The sequence below is a fragment of the Odontesthes bonariensis genome, chromosome 13 (genome assembly GCF_027942865.1).
Source record: "Odontesthes bonariensis isolate fOdoBon6 chromosome 13, fOdoBon6.hap1, whole genome shotgun sequence".
Classification (NCBI taxonomy): domain Eukaryota; kingdom Metazoa; phylum Chordata; class Actinopteri; order Atheriniformes; family Atherinopsidae; genus Odontesthes; species Odontesthes bonariensis.
Window position 1 is genome coordinate 20,601,724 of NC_134518.1, and position 18,184 is coordinate 20,619,907.

The following is an 18,184-nucleotide window of genomic DNA, read 5'->3' on the forward strand; positions in this document are numbered from 1 at the left end:
CCAGGGTGGGAGTGTGTGGTGGTTTTCAGGTGTGTACCTTGGAGGTGATGGAAGGGAGATTCTCATTCATCCTTTAATATCTGGCCTGAGGCGAGCAGGGGGCCTCAGAGCACTGAAGAGGATGTGGGAAAAAGCGTAGTTGAGAGTTATGAAGCCAAACAAGGAAGAAAGGGAAAAGATAACAGATGAAGAGACCATACAAGACTGGAGACAGAGGATGTGCAAAAATGATAAGAAGCAGAGGTGGTGACAGAGACAGGACAAACAGCGGCATTTAAACAGACACAACAAGAGATGTGGGCTGTTGGTGGGATTAAGAAGGGTGTGTTTGTACCTGTGCTCTTGTAGATCCCTCACTGTCACAAGTCTGGGCGGTGTTTTTTTTTGGGGGGGGGGAAGAAGAGCCTCGTGAGATAGTGTGATGAGAAAGAAAAGTGGGAGGTGGGAATAATGCAGAGGGAGGTGGGAAAAGAGATGAAAGGAAGAAGTAGAGATCGTAAATTTTCATCAGGACGGACAAATAAAAAGTCTCTCATACCCCCGCCTCTCTCAGCTCTATTTTTTTCACCATAAATGTGAACTGGCCTTTGTTTTTCAGGAAACGCCCAGACCCCAAAGTCCTCTCCCAATGTGCCAATCACCCGAAACCATCCCTATAAAACTAAAACCATTGCAGACAAAAATCCCTTATGCATTTCTTTATTCTCCCCTCATAATGGGCTCCCAAATGACCAATAACACCACGCTGTGTACAAAAGTTAGTATTTATTCTCTCTCTCGAGTTACAATACAGTATTTACACACTGGAAAAAAATAAATAAACATCTTTTTCAATAAATAGAGTTGATATTATCCACAACCTTTGGTCATATCATCCAAGGCACATTTCAAACACATTATAACAGATTTATTCAGGAAAAGAAACCTTTAAACTCGCTCGGGGAGAAAGCTCAGTGTCTCAGATTTTTGTGCTTAGGAATGTGAAGTTGTTTAAAGAAAATAATTCAGCATTTTGGCAGTAAAAAAAAAGAGACCACTTTGCATTTTTAACACGCTTCCCGTTCTCAGCTCTAAGTATGGCACGAGGGCAACCTGGTTGAACTTTTTTCTTTTTAGCAGTGTGAACTCGTGATACATTTCATTCATTTTACTTGAAGATATTAGTTACCTGCGCAGGTAAAAGGAAAGAACTTTAAAGCGAGTAACAGACAACAATAGCAGTACGTGTTGGTTGTGACACTAAGCTGTGTGGGTGTGGGCAGATGCGGGCAGTTTGCAAAACCGAAGCTGTACAAACACCAAATTAGCTTTTTGCGAACAGAAATGATGCAATTGATAACAATTGGTCACTTGAGACACACATGCCAGATGTGAACCGATCATCCAAGATGCATTTTAATGCCAGCTACGAGGAGGGCCAGGCTCTTCATCCAAGTTTTTTAGCACAAAACACAAGCAACACTAATCAAACCTTGTTCTTGCATGCATCTCTGTAGCTGAAATATTCATATTTCTGTGAAAGCATGTGCCGGCTACGATGTGTTAACACTGTGTGCATGCAGCTGCAGCAGCTAGTTTACCTAACCTTAGTGCACAAGCATGAATGAAGCTTGCAAGAAGGGAGGAAAGCTAGCCTGGCACTGCCACTGATGCTATATCTGCCAGCACTTTGTGTAACTCACTAATTATTATACCTCGTCTTTTACTTTCTTTCTTTTTCTTTTTTAATTGAAATATTAGAAATTGTGGTTTTACTTTGTCTACCGCATATGCAAAAGAAACCATTTAACATTTAATTGAAGGTTCTGATCTGGATTATTCCTTAGCAAGGCACAGTGGGAGTCTCCACTGACTGCCTGCAGATCTACATATGTTATTTTTATACCTCAGGTTTCATCTGGATTAAGCTAGTTGGATATTATGTGCTAAAAAGGGAGCTTTAAAAGAGCTGGTAGGTAGGCTAGGTATTTCCATTTTTCCAGTCATGCTCAGATAAACAACTGCTCGTCTTCTAATCACATTTATTGTATAAATGTTAATGTGGTGCAAGTTTCAGCAAGATTTACCAAGATTTCTTGCACATAGATGACACAACTGTGGGTTTATTTGAGAGAGGGGGGGGACAAAGTATTCTAAAGATGTTGTTTAATATTTCTTGCTGTAAAATTAAAAGATTAGCAAGTTGCACAAATATTGAGCACTGAATCCAAAGTACTAAATACGGGAATGGCACGGTCAGGCACAAAATACCACAATGTGTGTGCGTGTGTTTCAGCACTCTGACTGGACAGTATGTATAGCACTGTTGTAGGGTTACTGTAACTGACCAGTTGATAAGTGATTACTCAGCAACACCCCTCTGCTGGTTATTTCCTGTGCTCATCCTTTGACTCACGCCCTCTTTTAGTTTCGTCATCTGTGCCCTCATCATCCCTCAGGCCAGTTTTCCTCCGCTTTTGTCTCGAACCATTCAGAAATGTTTCCCTCTTCCTTTCTTTAAAATGAATGTTTGCTGATTCACGCATTTGAGGTCACTGAATGGGTTTGCTCTCAATGGCTGCACTGTCTGTGTCGCTGCATGTCACTCGCTCTGTGAGTGTGTCTAACCACCTCCAGTGGTATTTCTGTTGGCCTGTGAGCCGTTAAGTCCGGTAACTCCGAGCTCATCTGACTGACTTACGCTCAATGACCTGCTATGTGTGTTAGGCGTGTGACAGAGTTAGTAATGTCAAGGCTTTGTGTGTTTTATATTCCAGTAGCAAGCCTGGTGACCTGCCAAATAGTCCTTCATTCACTTATTCCAGTATGGTATGAATGAATGTCTCGAGCATGAATGTGTTAATGTGTGTTTTTCTGTTAGAGCTCTCAGTTTGTTTCCACTCAGATTTTGTGGAAACAAAAGAATTCCGCTAAACTGTACTTTTGTGGGTCTGTATGTCTTTTTTTTTCCATTCTCGCCCAAAGTTCTCAGCCTCTGAGTCTCTTCTTGAGGCGATTAAAGTCCTTCGCTGATCGCCACAGCCAGCTCTGCAGCTCTCGCAGTATCCAGAACCCCTCCACCTTCCTGGCGAAATCGTTCATCGCCGGTCGCACTGAGAGGAGCGAAGAGGAGGTGGAGGTGCCGGAAGAGGAGAAGAGAGGACTAAGGGGAGGTGAGAGAAGGGAGGTGCCCCTTCGTAGGGACAGAGGGATGGGCTGGGGGAGCAGGGTGTGCTCTTCACCTGCTCCAAACTGGTACAAGAGGGAGAGGGTGGACAGAGGAGGTTGGAGGGTGGGGGAGAGGAGGGAGCGAGGAGGCCGGTGCTGCTGATGATGGGAAGAAGAGAATGTAGCATCCTTATCTATTTGCTCCCCCTTCTCCACCATTAAACCTCTGTCTCTTTCTAGGATAAATCCATCTTCTACTCTGAGTGTGTCTGGGTGATGTGAGTTCAGGCTGAAGCTGTACTGATTCTTGCTAACTGGTTTTTGTTTTATCATTCCTCCAGTGCTCAGATATGACACTTCAAACCTAAGTTCAGGCTGCCTGTCCTGAATCTCTATATCCTCGTCAATACTCAATAGCCGTCTCCTCCTCCCCAATCTTTCCACTCCTCTCATTTGCTCCAGCACCTCCTCTTCCACCATCCTCACTATTTCCTTTTCGCTTGCAGCCCTTTCCCTGCTCTCTGGCTCTCCCCTCTTCTCTCTTCTCCCTCTGTCTCCTTTTCCCTTCTCCCTCAATCCACCACTCCTTCCTCCAGTTGTGGATACCTCTGCTCTCTTTCCTTCTCTCCCTCTCCTTTTTTCCGTCAGGTCCATATTGCCGCCATCTTCCCTCTCCTCCCTGGCTGCCTTCGTCCCGCTCCGTCTTTGGCTGCTACGCTGACCGGACTCCGTTCTTGATGCCGCTCTGGATCTGTACAGGCTCTGACTCATAAGTGGCGCTGGTCGGTTGCCACCTGCCCCTCTCTGTGAGTACTGCAGCTGACCAGCATTACTTCCTATGTTTGCAGAGTGAGGAGAGGACGAGTAACCAAGGGTGGTCATCAGTGCGGAAATGGAGCCCAGCAGCCCATCTAGACCTGTGCAAAAGTGCAGCAAGGAGGTCTTGAGGGAGGGGCAGAGAGTAGAGCGGGCCAACTCTCTGACAGCTGCCAGCAGGATGGAGTAAGCCCTCTGGTTCAGGGCGAGCCGGGCTTGGTTCTCCAGGCCGTGCCACAGCTCCAGCCGGGTGGCAGCACTTGGCAGAGTCAGAGCTGTACTATTGGGCCGAGGCGGGGAGAAGTCTTTCTCATTGAATGGTGGGCCGAGATAGGTCAGCTGGGAGGGAAACGGACAAATGAGAAGAGATGACTAAGAATACTCCAGTTAGTTTAAAAAACATTTTCATAGTCTGAACCATCAGTCATTAAAACACTTTGGAAAGCCTCGTTAATTTTACTGTATTTATCAGGCCAAAAACCAAAGCACACAGACGATCAGACAGGTTGTACAGCTGAGATGGCAGCAGAGGCACATTCTTAAAACCACTTAATTTGACAGTTAAACTTAAATTGAAAGCTCCTGTCAGTTCTCTAACAAGTCCAAAATACACAGGAAAAGTGCACACAATTACTACAGTTACACTAGAACAAGGCTGAACAGGAAAACCAACAGTGATGACTGACAATGACTTTGCAGTTTAGTTTTGTTTTCTCTTCCAAGTTAGTTTCAAAATAGTTTGGCTAACCGCAGGGTTTGAATCAAATCTGTCAGATCTGAATTAATCCGAGTTCTGCTGCCACATTCTCATATATCAGAAAATAAATGGTGAGAATTATTCCACATGGCAAATATGGTCAAAACTGACGAATAAGACCAGTAAGTCAGCACAATAAGATGCTTTTGTCCTGCAAAAATAATTTTCAAATCGAAACAACAGTGTGGTTGCAGACCAAACAAAAAAATTGAGAAACTGCAGTAAAGTTCTCAAGGGATGAATAAAAGGTTGTTGTCAAGAAATTATGTGCTTACACTACACAACTTTGTTTAACCCATTACAACCTAAGGCTTTTTAAGCTTTTAAAAGAACGTTTTGGAAAATTCAACACTGTTCCTTTTCAAAATAGACATTTCATGGGTTAAACCTTCAGCTTTTACTGTAAACATTCGTGTTTTTACCAATTAAACAGAATGATATTGAAATGTTTACGAGATGACATATACATTGGATCTGAAGCCTTCAGACAAGTCTAGGGCGTCAGTGAACGTCTGTCTCTCTTCGTTTTCAGTACGAGTGCAGTGTTGGTGTCCAGATTTACACTTAAGATGATTCATTACACTTTGTTCAAAATAGTTAGACAAAAATATTTGCCAGACTGTTAAACTAAACCTACAACAAGTTATCTTGTTGAAGAAATAGAAAGTGGCACGAGCTGTTGTGCCGAACTTGTCACGAAACACTCGCCGTGTGCGTCTCAACATTATGGACTTTAGGACTTTAAGGTTCAGGGGGACGGCTTTTGTGTTCGACACGCAAAAATGCTCCATTTAGTGCATGTGTGATTATTATATAGTGATACCGCCGACGGGCTTAGTAGTTCACAACATGGAAACGACTGGTTTGTTGTACCTAGGACTCCACGAGGGAGTTTTAGAGTAATTATACTTTGTTTCATCATATTTAACGCCATCGACACCTTCATAAACAATTAAACCATTACTAGTGATTATATTATTTTTTATTATATATACGTACTAAATTGACTCATTTTGTATTGTATAGTGTCTCTATTGTCTATATGGCAGATCTGTTTTTTCAGACCGGTTCATGTCATAGAGTTATACAAAATCTTGATCTGATAATAAATAAATTGTTCTCTTCTGCATATATTAAGTGCTCTGGGGCCATTTCAACACTAATGTTGTTGCAAAGACATTATTTCTCCACAGCTGGAGAAGCCGTGTGACGTAGGCCCATTGTTGCGTGCGGTATCCGACTTCCAGTATGTTGGAATATTTCCCAAACTCTTCTCTTCATCATCGCTCTTTAAAGTCCCTGATGGGAAATAGCAGTGGAAAGTGTACCAGCTAATCAATATGAGAGACCATTTCCACATTCCTATATTGTTTTTTCATACTGTATTCCAATACATTCTTGTGATTGAATTTATCATAGCCGCAGGCGTCGCAGAGTTTAAACTATGTTGCTATTTCATAAGAGGCGAGCTGTTTTTTAGGTGTTTATTTTGGGCAAAACTGGTGAGCTGCTGCACTGAAACAGAACCTAAAACAAAAACTACTCACATATACGTCTTTGATTTCCTTGAGCTGGTACTCCAGGTATTTTGTCAACTCATAAGTACTTTCAATGGAGCTCCTCTCACTGGCCAAGTTGAGGGACGGATCTGCAGTGATTGCCACAGCAGCAGCCAACAGCAAGGCAAGCGGGTAATTGACTGTGGAGAAATTAAAACACAAAAGGCTGATTACAACTCAGTCCGACGCTGCAAGATGTTTCTTTAATGACAGGCGCATCTGAGGTGTTTCCGGAAGCACCACCACCAATAACAATGAGAACATTTATTCCAGCCGTCATTTTCTCAGACAATTTGTGATTGTTTGACTTGGACACTGTTTTTTTTTTTTTTAATGAATCTAATGATTGAGAGCCATAAAGACAAAAATCACCTCCAGCGGCAGTTTCCAAGCTTTGTTCTGGTCACTGTACCATCACAATGTTTATAGGAATTTTTGACAATACTCGGGTTTATTTCTTCATCTCTATGGCAATGACCTCCTCTGTTTACATATTGCCAGGTCAGAGTCATCTGACGCTGCCAATAAAGCTTTTTCCTTTTCTAATCTAATTTTAGAGGTTTCTGGCTGTCGGAGGTTTACTCTGGCTTCACATAAAACCTCATTTAATAGCTTCAGACACTCAGACAAATGGCTCCAATGTTCAATGCACCAGTCTGTCAGGCAAACTAGTGCGTCAACACACAAACACACACGCATCCTGACTTAAATCCCCAAAACAAAGACATGTGGCTTTCTTTAAAATCACAAACATTAATGTGTTTGTATCATTTTTACGTATACTGCTAAATTCTTGTTTGGGTTTCAGAGTGTTTGTGTAGGTGTTTAATGTTACCATGTGAGTGTTTGTGAGAATGTTTGTAGCTGTTATTATATGTATGGACTACATTCACATTGCTGTGAGTGTATATAGGGATTTTGTGTGTGTGAGTACGACAGAGAAAAGAAGGGGGGTTGTAACATTGGAAACCTCTTAGTGCCCCTGTCTCTGGTTTCAAACAGAGAAAATTGGAGCTGAAAGGTGGTTTTCAACAGTAAGGACCTTTTTGTACGTCCATTTCTCTAGTTCTCTGTGGATGCTTTCACTTTCCCACTTCCCTTATCTATTTGCTAACTCTCTCAACACTTCCTATGCCTCTCGGTGGAGCACAGCACACATTTTTTTAATTTTTTTGTGCCATGCCTGCACTCTGTCATCTTTTTCCATTCTCTCTACGCTCCCTTTTCATCCTCCTGTCAGAAAACTGTGATTCATACTTGTAAAACATGCTGCTGTTCATCAGGTGTGAAAAATGCATTGCACAATGTGAGTGACCCTGTTGGCTCCTTTCTGTCTTTCGCTCCATCAGTCTTTCTTTGGCTCAGACACACCTCTGGCTTCCTGTTGCCTCACAAGTTAAATCCCTATCTCCTTTCAAATTAGTCACACTGTACTCAAACCTTCCTCGCTTTTCCAGCATACCTTTTCGCCCCCATGCTTTTACACAGTTTATCCTCCCAGCACTCATCTCTCATTAGCCTCAGGTCAAAAGTAACAGCAGCCAATTAACCCTGATTAGCTCTATTTCTCCCTCTGTGTTGCCCCTTTCTTTCTGCCCCATCATCCTTTCATCTGTCATGATGGGCCCCACAAGAAGAGCAAGAGACTTAAACTGAATCGCTTTGACACCTTTCAAAACATGTAGTCTTACCACACCATTGGGCATTGTTTGAAAAAAAAGCAAGAAAAGAAACTGGCCTAAAACAGTCACCATTCTTTATCTCCGACTCAGCTACTTACACTTGTCACGCCAGTACTCCCACCCAAACAGGGCTGGGTGGAAACCAAGTGAACTTATGCATTCTATACTACTCAAAGCACAAATATGTACAGCCCCTTCGTAGGACTTTGGTGGGCCAATTCGGTAACAGTTACGGTCAGGAGGAAAATTCTAGAAATGTTTTTTAAAGAAAATTATTTTTAATCTTTAATAAGATTTAATCTAATGTGTCACCACTCAAACCTGGGAGGTGATTAGAAAGGAAACAAATTGGCAGAATAAATGTTACAAACTGCAATAAATCAGAGTAATAATTAATAACTGTGATGGCCCATATTTTCCATGTTACAGTAAACCCACCTAACAGGCTCAACCTCACTTGAAAACATATTAATTCAACAACTTGAGTTTTGATGACAGATTGAATGGCATTCTGGGAAGCTGGCAGCTTCCAATTAAAACAGGATTAGAAATGCTTGTCAATGTAGTGACTTTGGACAAAACTTGAACAAGCAACTTCCAAAACTGTTGATATAAAAAAAAAGAGGGGGTAAAACAACAAGCAGGCTAACAAACAAAAAAAAAACACCTAGCTGTTAACTGCTGCTGCTGGTCCTGAGTTGTCAACCACATCAAAACCTTCCCCCCCCCTGGACTTTTTCTAAATCAGTGAGGTTTAGCCATGCAGCTCCCACATGTTCCCAAACAAAACCACACCTTGAAATCAGTCGACCAGGACAACTCCTGTCAGGCGTTCTCCTCAACTGCAAAAGCCTCATCACCTGTCATGCACAATATGTCTCTCTCAGCTGAACATTTGGAGCTCATCAGGCGTCTGGCTCCTCCCACTGAACTTCCTGCATTAGCACCACAACACCCCAAATTCATCACAACATCATAGACTCTCATGGTAAACAGCTCTGACATAAAATGACACAAAGTGCGGGAAAGAGTCGCATTGATGAGGGGTAAACAGGTACCGACAAAAATTTTTTTTTTAAAAAAGGGTAATGGATGGAAAAAGTAAAAACTTCTTGGCAAAAATCGACCCGGACTGTTTCCTTTTGTCTGCAGCCACATGCATGGAGATGATTGCCAGACGTGGAAGACTTGTTGTTTTGATTGAGCTCTGACATGTCTAAAAGCAACCTCCGCTGAGCCAAAAAAACAACTGCTCTTTTGTACGAGTAAACTGAGATAACTCAAACCAAGAGCTGTGTTGTTGTTATACAATATTAGATTGAGTAACTACCCTAAAGTCGGCATATAGCCTGACTTCAAGGGGAGCCCTGCAGGCTTGAGGCTTAGTCTGAGTACCTGGCAGTGGAAGCACACTCCGCAGGGCAGGGTTGAAACCAGAACATTCTCCATGGGAGGATTGCATTACAGCAACACAGGGGTTCCCCACAACGGCTGACCATGACCTGCCTCTGTGCACTTGTATGTAAGACTCTACATGCACTTAGCTATTAGAGTTACACATATGCAAACACAGGGGGAGCTCCGTTATTCACAGCAGATCATATTTTTATCTTCAGTTTGTTCTGTGGTGTAAAGTCAGATGTGGCACTCTGGAGTCTGGCTGCCATCTGCAGAATAGAACAAAGCTAAACATGAGGTTTGGGCAACAGAGCTTTTGAGCCCCAAACAGGTCAAAACTAAACATCGCCCAAGAGTCAGGGTTCAGAGTTGAATATCGGGACACAAGGATGTGTTCAAGAGCAAAAACACCCCCGTAACACATGATATTTTTCACTCCAGACTGTGTTTTGGTAAACCAGAGACCCAGTATTTCTGCATGTTGTACCACTTCCATCCAAAAGGACTAGTATTTCATTCTTCCCAACATGCACCAACATTTGAGGTTTTAAACAAGCACTTAAGGAGAATTTGGTGCGGTGGGAAAACCATGTGTAAGTAAATCTATCCAGTCTGGTCCAGGAAAAACTAGCTGCCAAAAAAAAAAAAGGTTGCCCTCCGACGCTCTAACCACTTGAAAGAGGTTTCATATAGGGAGGAAAACATACTGTGCGTGTACAGAAGATGTCGTTAATCAGGTCAAAATTCATTATGTTTATCATTGTGACACTGATTAGGATGGCTGAAGAATATGATCATGTTTTGATGAGCACACATTGTGAGACTTTGGCAAGATTTAACCGTGAACAAGCCCAAGTGCTGCACACACTACACCCTGTAACTTTAGTCCAGTCGCGGCGCAGGACTGACAACATTAGAGACAGAAGAAGGTAACCAGATATATTTTATGCTGACCTCATGCTATCTAATATCATGAGTGACACATTAAATCCTCCCAAGGTTTATTTTCAGTTATCCTATAAATCTGATGTGATATGAATTCTGTGGATTATTTATCATGTGTTTACGACTTGAGGAAAGAAATCTGACAAAATCATGAAATGTTGTAATGCCAGAATGACCTCACAATATTAAGAGCTGAGACGGCAAAAGTTTTCATGTCAGCTCAGAGGTTATCCAAAAGTCAGAGGTATCAGAAATATTTGCCAGCAAACAAGAAGTACAAAAGTGTCGACAAATATCTGGGAAAAAACATTTAGTTGCAACTCAGTCCATTGTGGATAATTCAAATAAATCCAAGATTATTTTTACAGCAGCAAATTTTAAATACTTTTCTTTCTTTTTTCTATTTTTGGCCTCATTTAGGAAAATAAAGTCTGTTAGTTTTGAGTATAATAACTTTAAGGCATGCAAAACAATGGAATTCAACAGTATAAATTAGACACTGTAAGTTTACTATCGGAAGAGGAACACAAATAGAAGGCACTACTTAGTTTTAACGACTTACCAAGAAAAAAATCCAAGCAAGCACGTAAATGAAAACAGGAGGAACAGGTTGTGACCGAAGAGTAAAAAAAAAGTCCAAAAATGAAAGAAAATCTCTGACGAAATGGCACAAGAAAAAATGGTAAAGAACCCGATGAGGAGCACAGGGGACAATTAAAAACTGACCAGGGAAAGGAGTGGAGAAGGGTCAGCAAATTAATTTCAGAAGTGAGGTGAGCGTTGTAGCGTTGATAGTATCTTGTCACCCGGACAACTGATGATTTTAGGAACAAGCTCTCAAATGGCTGAGTTAAATCAATGAGACCTTGATGATTGACAGTCTTTATACTGAACTTCTCCACAAGTAAGATACAAAGGCATGAGATAATTCAAAAAGCCTAAAATGCTCTGAAATGACTAATCTTTGAAGAATGTTGAGGCAGATGCGGGAAGCTGGGAAGCCAAAGACTTTCAGTGACCTATAGGTGAGTGTCAGGAGCGTGGGGTTGGCAACTGTTAAGTAGAAAAAAACACACAAGAGGCAGCCTGGTCTGATGGAAAAAGTTCAACAGTGACTAAATGGAAATGTGAAACAGTCATGAAACAGAAAACTTTGTGTTCTTCGGGTATTGTTATGCAATACATTAATACGATGCCTGTTTCAATGCAAGCCATGATGTTTTGTAACACTGTTTATAACGTGTAAAACAGCAGGGAAACAGAGCTTAAAAGTGCAAGTAAACAGCGACTGAATCCTGAAATGACATTTTAATGTACTGTCACTTTGAAGGTTGAGATGGGAATCAAACTAGATTGTTCATCATGTGTGTAGAGCCACCCTCTATTTCCTCAGATGTCCTACTGTGGACAAAGTCCTGGTCACAAAGTCCCAGTCTACCTAGTCTCTAAGGAAAAAGTAAAATTATCATGAAAATCGAATCTATTATTCCAAAGACACGTTTTTCGCTTTCTCTTTTCTTGCAGCTGCACACAAAAACAACTCCACAGAGGAACACAGTGGCATTGCATTTCGTCAAGTTGTCACGGAACAGTCGATTTGACTGTTCCGTGACATTTGATAGAAAAAAAGACTCCTCATTCGCAGGTTGGTGCAGTTTTGGAGAAGATGCTACACACAAGAACCCCAAGTAGAACAACCAATGTTTTCTGACATGTAACATTTTTTTTAAAGCAATTTTTTTTTGCATTTAGTCGCCGTTTCCTTATGCTCTCGCTCTCTCTGTTTCATCTCTGTTTTACACATACAAACTACAGAGCTATGCTTAAGTTTTAAATACAACATGGTCAAGGTCAGGAAAACACCGTGGCTTCCAGTTAAACAAACACTGTAACGACAAATCAAACCAGAAAGTCCTTTCCACCATTACTTGCTGCTGCATCTGACCCCTAAACACACTAAACTTGTTCAACACACAAACTAGAAGTCCTATTGAAATATATTCATCTGAAAGCCGCACTACAAAGCACAAATACAAAGTTTCCTGTTTGGTAGCTATTTTATGTCTCGCCAGAGACTGGTTTGGTCTTAAATGTGATGTAACAGTTGTTTTGTGTCTATGAAGGTGTGTTGGTCTATTGTCTTATAAATAGCTCAGTTGGGAGAGCGTCAGACTGAAGATCTGAAGGTCCCTGGTTCAATTCCTGGCAAATACTACTGTTCATTCTGGATCCTTAGGCAAGACCCCCTTACATTAGCTTCCTGCAAAATGCATAAACATAGAAATAAGTATGTAAAGATGGGACTGGCAACCCTGTCCAGGGTGTACCCTGCCTCTCGCCCAATAGCAGCTGGAAGAGGCTCTTGTCCCCCAACCCTAAATTGGATTTAGCACCAATGGAAAACGGATGGATGCTGTGAAACTGGGTTGCAAAGTGATGTGGCAAAATTAGAATTAGGAGACAAAGTAAGTAGCTTTTCAAAATTAAGAAGGACCCAAAGTGTAAGCAGAAACCAGAACTTAGCAGCTTAAACTGCTCAGTATACAGTAGTATGTACAGATTCATAAGACCTCCCCAGTGGATCAGAATCTACCTACCTTGTGTTCCGTGTCCCGCAGTGCAAAAATTAAATTAATTGATTTAAATTAATTAATTCAAATGAATAAATAAATCATTCTAAAGCAACAGAAATACCAGAAAAACTCGCTCCAACTCACAAGCGCAAGCTAGATGAAAGCCTGGTGACTGTGGTTCCTTCCAATCTTCCTCCAGGCCTTATCCCTGTCAGCTAAATGTTCACTCATGTTTGAGAAAATCCTGAAAATCCTCATTTAGAACCCTTCCTTTTCTCATTTTAAAGCATTAGTGGAGGTTACAGATTATGGGCTAACCATGCCCTTGAATACTGCAAAATAGATTTATCTGATTTATTTGTCTGCAGTGTGGGTGGTTTTGAAAATAGCATATGACATATCGAGGCTTGGAATAACGAGCAAAAACGTCCGATGGAACTTCTAATCCCGCTAGCATTTTCCAGTGTGTTTTATTGTATCACATAGTCTTTTTAACTGATGTATATAATTACATAAACTCTGCACTTATGACACTATTCATTGAGATGAGTTCAAAATAGTCTATCACATATGTGTCCTCTAAAGTTCAGGAAGTAAATACAGTTTTGCATGCTTTTCTCAGAACGTGTACCCATCTGTTGGCTTGATTTGCATAATTGTTGTCACGCAACTTGATGTGGCAGAGCCCCCAAGCTCGAGGCTTGGTGTGGATCTGTTGACAGGAAAGACTCATCACAGCCACATCACATAGAGGGATTATTTTTTTCTTTTACTCTGTACCTGGTGGACGTCTTGTCCTCAAAACATCACTGAAGTTCAACATAAATTCGCTGATGGGCACCAAGGACAAAGACATGCATCCAAAGACTGATGTGGGGGGGACAAAGGAAATGCAGAATGGACCCAAACACACATGAGCTCTGGGTGTGTGTGGATGACAATTTGGGGCTGGGGTCAGTGTTGTGTGTCTGTGTACAGTTAAAGGCCAGATTTATGTGCAGTCTGTACTCAATCAAGTGTGCATTCCTTCACTAACTCAACACACACACACATATGCATCCAGAGTGTGCACCGTAGAGTGAACCCATGTATCCACAGGCGTTGTTCCGAACAAATATACGTAAATAAACCATTGTTTGCCTAAGCAGATGTATACATGCTCTAATCCACACACTTTTCCCATCTCATTTCACATTAATCTTTTTGTCATCAGTTTGTTCATACTTTCAAAGTGAGCTTCTTGGCAGCGGACGCATTTGGCGGCGCAAATATCAGTGACCCAAAAATACATACAAAAGGAAACATACATTTAGAGAATCCAATAAAAATCATGTTTATGCTCTGAAACCCTGTGCGAACATCTCTCGCTCTCGTAAACTCACCGTCCACTGCTCGCCTTTCCCTGCTCGCCCTGTCTCCCTCTCTTCACCTTATAAGTCTATCTATCCTCGCCTTTCTTTGTTTTTTTTTGTTTCGTTTTTTTTAATCCAAGGATTCCCGCTCCTTTTATGCTTTATCCCCGTGTTTGGATTCAATTTTGTTGTTGCTTCATCTGTCCCACTTTGTTCCCCAAGTATCTCTAAAATGTCAAATCTCCTTCCTTTCCCCTCTCTTCCTTTCACTAATTGGCTCCACTCATTTTTCTCTTTCATCATTCGTTCCTGTCTTACCCTTTTTTCAGACCTTCAGGTTTTGATTTTCCTCTAAACCGTCCTCCCTGTTACCCCTGCCTCGACCTCACGGTTTTTGCTAAATAGGAAAGAAAAAAAAGGAAAAAAAAAAGAACCCAATCTTTGTAGCAAAAGAATCAGACAAAAAGTTCCCAGCTCCGTCAGCAGGAGAGCAGAAGTTAGTTGTTTTGTGTGTAATCTTACGCTGGGAACTGTGAGAGGATGACACCCTGCTCTGTATTCCTACCCCCGACCCTAACCAGTTGCCATGTTCATTTAAAAACATAAATTGGCAGACCAAAATCTTAAAATGCGTGTAAATGACATGCCAAAAGTGCCCAAAGCGTCGCGGTATGTACACGCATGACTATGAGATCATGTTGTAGATAATAAAAATAAGTTTAAAAAAAAAAGGGTTTAAAGACAATATTTTGGGCTCTAGGAAATCAGTTGACAGAGGAATAAGAAAACAAACTGATCATAGAAATATTTCTGCTCGCTGTCATACATATATTTAAATATGTGTGTGAAAGCTTTTCTTTTTTTTTTAGGATTTTAATGACCACATAAGTCACGGCATTAACAAACATGAGCAGATTTCAAAATCGCAGCAGACATTAGATCCGAAAATACTCACAATTAACACAAAGGACATATTTCTGACAGACTGACACCGGAGAATCGATTTACCACAACACAAAAATCATGTTTAATACAAAATGTTTAATTTCAAGTTGCATCACTTAAGGTCTGTTGCTCAGAAAACTATGTTTTTGTTATTATAATTAGTCTGCTCCTTGATATGGTGCCTGTTGTGAGCTATTTTTTATTTTTGTGAGGTTCTTTTGTTTTGTTTTGGTGTCACTGTACACAGACAACTAAACTAATTTAATCCGCACATGGTTCAGAAGCCAAGATGACACTTTTTCCTTTACTATATTTAATTTTACTGCCTCAATTTTTGGTAAAATCCTCCAGCTGAAGCTTCTATTAATGCAGATATTACTATGTGAAACACGTGATGCATCGTTATTTAATGTAAGTTACTGGACGGTATGAACGTAAAAGAAGCAGCTGCTTCAGGGTTAAAGTTGCTCAGGTCCTGAGTCGCTGTTTGTTTCAGTAAATCTCTCCTGTAGGGGCCAGATCCCAAATGCCAAATAGACAGAAAGATCCATTTTCAGTTTCGGTTGGGTTGGTCACAGCTGCACGGATTATTCTGTGAGACAATTTCCCAAATCTCCAAATTTAAAATACAGGTTAAATGCAAAGGATTAGGCCACATCTTGTGGATTTTTGCTGGGATAATTAAAAGACAACACAGAAGATGAGACAATCTCTTTCGATTTGTTTCTGACTCTCTGAATAAAGATCTTGTCTGCTTGGTTGTCTTATTGTTGCAGACCAAATTTTTCACCTGTGTATGTCTACTTTTTTTGTATTCATTTATTCGTTTTAGATTTAAATTTGCATTTTTGTTTTTATTTGACATGTCTCGGGATGTCTGAGCTGGATCCTGGTAGAGGGGTGGATTGCATCTTAAAATCTCTAAACTCTAAAATACCAAAAGTAAGAAGTGATACATTAAAATATTGACTACACACACAAATCCATAATATAATGTCCAACTGAAATTGCTTTTTTGTTGTTGTTTTTCTTTTTTTTTTTTTTTTTACAAAAATCTTTATCTTATAGCGAGGAAAGACATTTTGGAATCTTGAAGGAAAGAGACAGAGGGAAAGAGGGGGAGGAGGTGGAGGAAGAGGAAAAGGTGGAGGGGAGGGAGAGTTTTCTGAAGCGAGGGGCCATGTTAATTTGGGAAAAATGTAAACAGCATGTGTAACTGTTCAAAGCGTGACCGACTCATTTTATATCAGTCCCCCCTTCTCTCTCTCCTCTCTCCTCCCCTCTGGGTGCTGCTAACTTCTGTCAATCTGCACTGCATTAACCCCTCTGCCGCCAGTTCCCCTCTGCTTCTCTATTTACTTTTATCTGTTTCTGCCTCTCTTTACTCTGCTTCATCCCAACACACACACACACACACACAGACACACACACAGACAGCGCCCCCTCCACACATCCTCTTGACATATATGTACCATGAAGAATTGAGGATGGCTTGAACGAATCAAAAGATGTGAAAGGTTCACTTTATCCTCCCTGCTCCACATCCCCTCCTCTTTTTCCTTTGTTTCCTCTGATTGGCGCTGGCTGATCCAACACACACTAAAGCTTTTATCTGAAACACACCGACACTAATTCAAGTCTCCATGCAATAACAAGCTCTTTCTATGTGTGTGTGTGCCGCAGGAACAGAGGTGATGTGTATCTAAGGTCAATTAACACTGATAAAAACATACATGTGTGCTTTTTTATGTACCTGGAGAAATAAATAAGCTGTTTGGTTGGTTGTCAAAGGTAACATGTTCCTCGGCAGCTGAGCTTTTTGTGTATTTATTTGCTCTGGGTGTCAGAGGAAGTTCTCTATTTATCATCCTTCTAAAGTTACACTAAATTTGCTGATTGCTGGCTGCTTCACACAATGTGACCACCTGAATGGGGCGAAGAGGGTGAGGGAGGGCAGCCGGAGCAGGGGAGGAAGATTGTCCTTGTCTCTTTCTTCCACCTCCTTTTCCCTCCTTATAGACAAGGAGCAGCAGCCGCGGCAGCCATCCCAAGGGGGGGAAAGTACATGTGTGTCCTCTCGCACCCTGACTAACGTGAATCATGTACTTTCTCGTATCAGTGACAGCTAACTAGACAGGGGCTTTGGCTGCTCTGACCCCCTCCAGCCCTGTCACACACACGCTCAACTTTTTACTGTCCTTCTTTGTGCCCTGTTCCTCTACTTCAACTCTTAACTCAATCTAAAAATGACTAACTTACTCTAAAAGTATCTTTTTTTTTTATCTGTGATGGCCCACATCTTTTCAATAATTCATGTTATCATTGCATTCTTTTCTGTTTCCAATTTACACCCCCCCCCCCCCCCCCCAACCCACGTTTTCCCCTATTTTTTTTTTTTTGTTTTATGCAAAGGAATGATGAACAGTCCGTTTAAGATATGGCCTACACACAAAAACAGTGCATTGGCAATGTAAAATGGATTTTTAGGTTAAATTAATCATTTGATTTAAGCTTTAAAAAACTCAATTAAATTATATATTAGGCTATAGGTTATATGAGTACAAAATGAAAATACTCTGACGCTTGTTTTTCACAAATTTTGATAGGCCTAAACCAAATTTTTTTAAACCTATTTTCCAGACTTGAAAAAACACGAAGATTCCTCATTTTTCTGCTGGTGCTGACAGAGAAGTTGGGCTTCAGCACTTCCATTAAAAGTATTAGAGTCGCGGTCTTACCTCCACAAAAGCCTCTCATTGTCTCCAGCTCCTGTTTTCCCCCCCCTCAGATCTCACTTGCAGATGAAAGAAAACTTCTCATCAGCTCAATTAAATCTCAAATCTGCGGAAGATGACGGAGAAAGCAGGTGATGCCCTCACTCGATCCTTTAAAAGGGCTTTTTTTTTGTCAAGGAAAAAAAAAGAGGAAGGAATACAGATTAAAAAAAAACCTACATAAGAGACGAACCTTTCTCAGGACGAAGTTTTAAATATATAGACGGTCCGCTGAC

The 18,184-nt window shown here is 41.1% G+C and overlaps 1 protein-coding gene across 1 annotated transcript; it reads right to left on the reverse strand.

The window, feature by feature from the left end:
* Positions 1-748: 748 nt before the first annotated feature.
* Positions 749-17,952, reverse strand: clcf1 (cardiotrophin-like cytokine factor 1). Its single transcript, XM_075480662.1, has 3 exons — positions 17,913-17,952; positions 6,268-6,419; positions 749-4,302 (listed from the first exon to the last, which is right to left on the reverse strand). Exons 1-3 carry the CDS (start codon positions 17,929-17,931, stop codon positions 2,968-2,970), a joined length of 1,506 nt encoding a protein of 501 aa, XP_075336777.1. The 5' UTR covers positions 17,932-17,952; the 3' UTR covers positions 749-2,967.
* Positions 17,953-18,184: the final 232 nt, after the last annotated feature.